General features: G+C 49.1%; 1 protein-coding gene across 1 annotated transcript; it reads right to left on the bottom strand.

Annotated features, from left to right (window-relative positions):
* Positions 1 to 265: 265 nt before the first annotated feature.
* On the bottom strand, positions 266 to 5200 carry LOC131697128 (uncharacterized). Its single transcript, XM_058985433.1, has 2 exons — positions 4210 to 5200; positions 266 to 406 (listed from the first exon to the last, which is right to left on the bottom strand). Exons 1-2 carry the CDS (start codon positions 5198 to 5200, stop codon positions 396 to 398), a joined length of 1002 nt encoding a protein of 333 aa, XP_058841416.1. The 3' UTR covers positions 266 to 395.
* Positions 5201 to 7461: the final 2261 nt, after the last annotated feature.

Below are 7461 nucleotides of genomic sequence, written 5' to 3'. Positions count from 1 at the left end.
AGGGCTAAAGTGTTCCCAAAAAGCCTATATAGATTGTGGCAAAGTGGTAATGACGTGCAGGTGAGTGCAGTGCAGAAGAATCACACAGACAGACGTTGGTACAGGTGCAAGGGTGTTTATTTATTTTTGTAAATGTCCAGAGCCTCAAGGCAAAACCTGTAAATGATAATAGTGCTGGAAGTGATACAGCGGCGTGTATCACTTCTAATTTATAATCCCGCGGGTTTGACCCGCAACCCCAAAGTCCCGTTCCGACACCCACACTAAACACGAACACAAAAGACAGTGCGTGATTCAAGTGCTAAAAGGTGCAAACACAAAGACAGTTGGTAGTGAAAGGTGAGTGGTGAAGTCCGGGTTTTTCGCTGGCCTGCGGCTGCAGCTCCGGATCGTGCTCAGTAATCCTCTGTGACAAATAACACACAAGACACACAGTGTTAATACACAGACACAGAACACTCACGGTTTCCTCACAGTACGGGCTCCTTCTCGGTTATATAACTTAACCATATGCAAAGGAACAGATCACTCAAGCCATGCCCCCTATTTATACCCTCGCCCATGACCCCGAGGTTAACGAGCGCATCCGCTCCTCCAGTCCTCGGATGCCACGCCGCTTACCGTCTGGGTCACTGAGCTCGGGTGCCATGGCTCCGCCCCCTTCCGAACTGACCGACTTCCATCTACCCTACGGAATAAATTGTCGTGCCATTTCATTAAGGGTACTCTGTTCCTCGTATACCGTGCTCTCACAGGTCGAGAGGGAGATCTAACACTAAGACTCATTCGATCTCTGTCACATATCCCACCGCTCAGAGTGGAGCCGAAGGAACACTCGGCTAAACCTACCTTTCCCATTACTCCCCCCTCCCGGGAAAAATAATCCGCATTTTGGTGGTCTTTCCCTGCACGGTGTACCATATGGTAATGCCAGATACCACCGAGTTATCCGGGCATTGCTGTCCTTCATTGTGCTTAACCACTTGAGTGGGGCGTGGTCAGTGACAAGATCAAATGAGTGTCCCAGCAGGTAGTATCTTAAAGAGTGAGTAGCCCATTTCATGGCCAAACACTCTTTTTCGACGACGGAGTAGTTGCGCTCCCGAGGGAGCATTTTTTTACTTATGTACAGAACAGGGTGTTCTACTCCGCCTACCATTTGAGACAGGACTGCACCCAAACCGACATCCGAAGCATCGGTGTGGAGGATGAATCTCTTAGTGAAGTCTGGAGTGATGAGAGCAGGGGCCTGGCAAAGTCTCTGCTTAACAGTATTAAACGCCCCCTGACATTCTTCTGACCATTTAATTAAATTTGGTGCGCTCTTTTTGGTGAGGTCAACTAAGGGATTAACCACTGTGGCATACTCGGGGATAAAGCGGCGGTAATAACCGGCTAACCCCAGTAGCGACCGCACCTGAGCCTTGGTTTTGGGGATTGCCGCGTCTACCAAGGCCTGGACCTTGGAGACAACGGGTTTCACCCTGCCATTCCCCATTACAAATCCCAAATATTGTGTTTCTCTTTTGGCAAACGCACATTTTCGCAAGTTAGCTGTCAGCCGGGCTGCCCTTAGAGACTGAAGGACGGCTGTGATCCTAGCCAAATGCTCTCGCCAGGTGGAGCTGTAAATGACCACATCATCAATATACGCTGCCGCATATTCACGATGTGGGTGTAAAACCTGGTCCATCAGTCTCTGGAAGGCAGCAGGCGCACCATGTAACCCAAACGGCATGGTTGTAAAATGAAACAGCCCCTCTGGTGTTGAAAATGCGGTTTTCTCTCTAGACCTACGAGTTAACGGGATCTGCCAATATCCTTTCGTCAGATCCAGAGTGGAGATGAACCTCGCCGTCCCCAGTCTATCTAGGAGTTCGTCGACCCGAGGCATGGGATACGCATCAAACTTGGCAATAGCGTTTACCTTGCGGAAATCAACGCAGAAGCGGTTGGTGCCGTCCTTTTTGGCCACTATCACAATTGGACTGCACCACTCGCTCCTGGAAGGCTCAATCACCCCAAGTTCGAGCATGTCCCATACCTCTTTGCGAACGCCACTCCGTCGACTTTCCGGGACCCGGTAAGGTCTCTCTCGCACTGTGACACCTGGGGGAGAGATAATGTCATATTCAGCGAGGTTAGTTCTACCGGGCGTGTTAGAAAAAACATCGCTAAATTCCTCAATTAACCTACGTAGTTCACGTTGCTGATCAGGAAGTAACTGTTCCCCCATCGAAATGTTCTTTGTGCTAGAGGGTTCTAGCTCGGGCCCTAAATCATCCTCTATATTGCCTGGGGCTATGAATAACACCTCTCTTGCCTGCCAGGGCTTTAATAAATTTATGTGATAAATTTCTTTTTTGTTACGGCGATCAGGCTGTTTAATTTCGTAATTCACCTTTCCTATAGCCCGAATCACCTCATATGGCCCTTGCCATTTAGCACATAGTTTGGATTCCGCTGAGGGAAGTAGCAGCATTACCTTGTCTCCAGGTCGAAAGGTTCGGATTAATGCATTTTGATTGTAATGCTGCTGTTGTCGATGCTGAGCCGATCTGAGATTGTCTTGGGCCAAACGACCGACCAAATCTAGGCGATCTCTCAGTAGGAGCACATGCTGCACTACATTTTTGGACGAGCCTTTGTGCTCCTCCCACCCCTCTCTCAACAGATCGAGGATGCCGCGAGGCTGTCGGCCGTACAAGAGCTCGAAGGGGGAGAACCCTGTCGAACTCTGCGGCACCTCTCTCACTGCAAAAAGGAGGTAGGGGAGAAGCGATGCCCAATGTTTTTGCTCCTGATTCACAAATCGTCTCAGCATCGCCTTTAGAGTCTGATTAAAACGTTCCACCAAACCGTCCGTCTGTGGATGGTAAACCGACGTTCTGATGGGACGTATTTTTAGTAATTTATATACCTGCTGTAGCGTGTTTGACAAGAAATTAGTTCCATGATCAGTCAATATCTCGTTGGGGATCCCTACTCTTGCCATAATCTGCACTAGTTCTTTGGCTATCGCAGCAGCACTAGTGGACCTCAATGGAACTGCCTCTGGGTATCGCGTTGCGTAATCTACCACCACTAATATATGCGTATACCCGGAGTCAGAAGGTAGCAAAGGGCCGACTATGTCCACTGCGATGCGTTCAAAGGGGGTGGAAATAATCGGCAGTGGGACCAAAGGGGCGGGGCGCACTCGACCCGGCGCTACTCTCTGGCAGTCTGGGCATGTGGCTACATATTTCGACACTTCTTTATAAACACCTGGCCAAAAGAATCGAGCCAATATCCGTTCCCTTGTCTTGTCAACTCCGAGGTGCCCCGCAAAAGGGATATCATGCGCCAGCCTCATGACCTCCAGCCGACAAGACGGGGGAACCAATAATTGTGTTACAGGATGTCCTGTGCCCGCGGCCAGGTTTACCCTATATAGTAATTGCCCCTTGATAATGAAGTGTGGAAATACTAGTGCCCCAGCGCCTTCAACATCCTTACCTTCAATGGACCGGACCTGTCCCCGAATGTGCACCAGTGATGGGTCATTGTCCTGCTCCCACACTAGGTTCACATTCGAGTGCCACATGTCCGGTATATTGAGCGGGGCGGGAGTAACATCTGCCCTTGATGGCCCAGTAACCTCGCCCTCTCGGTCACACTGCGTTCCGACCCCCTTTGACTGACGTTTTTCACCGTTATAACAGGCTCCCACCAGCCCCCAGCCTTGTCTCATTAACGCTCCCTCCCATTTCCGCAGCCTTCTCTCTTTGTTTGTTTTTTTCGGCCGGAACAGGGAAGAGAACATTTCCGCTTGAAAGGGGAAAACATTACCAATTATTTCCCCTTCTACTTTTTCTGCCACATTTGCGTGTATGGCCGGGACTGCCCTTAATTTCAATAAATCTTTATAGTTGGGCCAGTCCCGACCCAGAATAATGGGATGTGGTAACCTTTCCGCTACCCCAACTACCAGGGAACGTTTCATCGGACCGACCGATAAATATGCTTTTACTGTGGGGTATGTTGCCGTGTCTCCATGGATACAGGAGATCGCCACCTGACCTTGTGGCTGCCACACCATACCGCCCAAGAGAGATGCTCTAATTAAGGTCTGACCACACCCTGTGTCCACTAATGCATGGGTCTTCACATTTCCAAAAATCACCTTAACAATACAAGGCCCCTCCCGACCATTTTTCCCTCGCTTACCCGCTTCAGATGCCAGATTACAGACGGCCACGTCACACTCCATCGCAGATGGGCATGACCTAGCCTGATGTCCCGGCTGGCGGCACCTAAAACAGGTAGGGGGAAAGGAGGGCACAGTATTAAATGGTCTGTCCCGCTGCTGGTATGGCAACGGGGCAGGGGCAGCACCTCTACCCCCGCTGGGGGCCAACCTTGGTCTCCATGAAGAGGAGGCAAGGTCGCCCATTGGGGTTGGTGCTCTTGGAGGTCGTTGAACCGGTCCTGGTGGTGGGGCTGATGGAGCAGAGAGAGGAGGTGGGGCTCGGCCGCTCCGTTGAGGTGGGGTGAGTAGCCCGGTCTGGGCGGATACCAGGGAGTCCTCGAAGTCCTCAGCGAGCTTGACTGCCTGTTCCAGGGTGTCGGGGTTGTGGCGCCGTATCCATCCTTGGGTCTCGGCGCCGACCACATGACAAAACTGCTCAATAACGATGGCCTCCCCCATCTGGGCAGTTGTTTTTAGCGCCGGGGTGAGCCAGTGTATCATGTGGTCACAGAGCTTCTGCGCGACCACCCTGGGGCGTACGTTCGGGGACCTCCTGTACTCCCTGAACCTCACTCGGTGCGTTTCCTCCGTAATATTCAGACGGCGGAGAATAGCCAGCTTTACCAGGTCATATTGAGCGGCGTCGTCATCCCCCATTGCCTGGTATGCTGCCTGCACTTCCCCAATCAGGCAGGGTCCCAGCTGGCTTGCCCAGAACTGTCGGGGCCATGACGCGGTGGTAGCCAGCCGCTCAAATGCCACCAGGTATGCCTCTGGATCATCATCCGCCGTCATTTTATGCGTCCTGGCTTTGGGCGCTATGAAGCCGCGCTCCGCTGATGCTGTGGGAGGTATTGCCAGCCCGACCCTCTCGATCAGCGCGGTGTACCTCTCCTCTCTCCGTCTTTCCTCCCCCTCCCGTCTGCTGTCCAGCTGCTCCAGCAGCGCCGACAGTGTGGCGTAGTCCATCTCTTACTTCTGACGACCACGTGTGGCAAAGTGGTAATGACGTGCAGGTGAGTGCAGTGCAGAAGAATCACACAGACAGACGTTGGTACAGGTGCAAGGGTGTTTATTTATTTTTGTAAATGTCCAGAGCCTCAAGGCAAAACCTGTAAATGATAATAGTGCTGGAAGTGATACAGCGGCGTGTATCACTTCTAATTTATAATCCCGCGGGTTTGACCCGCAACCCCAAAGTCCCGTTCCGACACCCACACTAAACACGAACACAAAAGACAGTGCGTGATTCAAGTGCTAAAAGGTGCAAACACAAAGACAGTTGGTAGTGAAAGGTGAGTGGTGAAGTCCGGGTTTTTCGCTGGCCTGCGGCTGCAGCTCCGGATCGTGCTCAGTAATCCTCTGTGACAAATAACACACAAGACACACAGTGTTAATACACAGACACAGAACACTCACGGTTTCCTCACAGTACGGGCTCCTTCTCGGTTATATAACTTAACCATATGCAAAGGAACAGATCACTCAAGCCATGCCCCCTATTTATACCCTCGCCCATGACCCCGAGGTTAACGAGCGCATCCGCTCCTCCAGTCCTCGGATGCCACGCCGCTTACCGTCTGGGTCACTGAGCTCGGGTGCCATGGCTCCGCCCCCTTCCGAACTGACCGACTTCCATCTACCCTACGGAATAAATTGTCGTGCCATTTCATTAAGGGTACTCTGTTCCTCGTATACCGTGCTCTCACAGGTCGAGAGGGAGATCTAACACTAAGACTCATTCGATCTCTGTCACAAGATACATTAAGGAATTTATGGACAGATGACTACTTCAAGCAGTATGTTCCCAGTGAGATGTTCGAGTTGATGACAACAATGACAAACATCTATGCAGATCAAAATGCAGTAAAGGGGTATAAACATGCATCAGTTTCTGAGATTGAAGTCCTTGTCGGTCTACATATGGCAATGGGGGTACTGGGTTTGCCAAGAGTGTGAATGTACTGGTCCTCCAGTATCAATATCGGCCTTTTCCCGAGATACGCTTTCTCGTGACCGATTTTCCAGCTTCGCTCCAACCTGCATGTGGTGAACAACAATGAGAGGCCTCCTGAAGACACTGATGTGTTCTACAAGGTCAGACCACTCTATGACTCCATAAGGAAACGCTGTCTAGAGCTGCAATTGGAGGAAGATCTCTCTATTGATGAGCAGATTGTGCCTTTCAGGGGGAAACTTTCTGTGCTTCAGTATGTCAAAGGGAAGCCAGAACCATGGGGAGTTAAGGTGTATTTCCTCTGTGGCAAAAGTGGCCTTGCTTATGATTTCCTCATCTATCAAAGTGCCACAACAGAGCTCTCTGAGCAGAGCACAATGGTTTTAGGACATGTATATATGATGCTATCATATGATGTTGGTATTTTATTGGTATTTTACAACTGTTTGGACCCGATGTCCATTCAAATGGACACAAAATTTAACAATTAAAGTTTGGATTTTAAAAAAAAATGGATTCAGTCTCATTTCTGGTTGCATTAAGGATGGGAAAAGGCATTATTATATTTTTCACAACCTTGGAACATAATTCAGGTCTCAAGGGGTTGCAGAAGCCATGGAAATGTGTTAATCGCAAGACTACATCCCCTGCTTTCCCAATCTACACGTTGTTTCAGTACCAATGATGGTTGAGGGGGAAAAAAGTGTATTCTGACAATCAGAAACTTAACTCATCATAAGGAAGGCTGTCACCATTTCCCCTAAACGTGATTGATGCTAACCGGGCTGATTTGTGCAGGGCTGTTCTGTGGCTATAGGAACTGAATCTCCATATTTAAATATTGAGAGACACAAATTGTTTATTCCACAGAATAAAATAATACATGTAAACAAATAGCAAAGAAATGAACCTGTAACAATGTGCTGTGGAGTTGTTGTCTGACTGTTGGAAGACGCTTCTCTTCTCACCCATCATAGTACTGAAATAATGTTAGATTGAAAAACAAGGGGACAGAGGAATGTAATTTTGCAATTAATGCATTTTTTTTGTATTGCTTCATAGTAAATTATAGCAAAGCCAGTAAAGAAAAAAACAAAATCTTTCAAAGTGGTTGCAAAGTCTCACAGACGTGAAGCATGGCAATAGAGTGCATATTATGTTATTGTTTAGTGACAGGACACTTCATAAGCCAAAATTATACTAATTCACATAAATGTATAATTTTTTTTTTTTTTTTTTGTAGAAGCAACCAAACGGAACCACAAGGTGACCA

The sequence above is a fragment of the Acipenser ruthenus genome, chromosome 2 (assembly GCF_902713425.1).
Source record: "Acipenser ruthenus chromosome 2, fAciRut3.2 maternal haplotype, whole genome shotgun sequence".
Taxonomy (NCBI): Eukaryota; Metazoa; Chordata; class Actinopteri; order Acipenseriformes; family Acipenseridae; genus Acipenser; species Acipenser ruthenus.
The sequence above is the reverse complement of the archived record's forward strand: the minus strand, read 5'-3'. Positions and strand labels throughout refer to the sequence as shown.

Coding starts and splice junctions, on each gene's coding strand:
- LOC131697128 (XM_058985433.1), bottom strand. CDS start 5,200: ATGGACTACGCCACACTGTCGGCGCTGCTGGAGCAGCTGGACAGCAGA.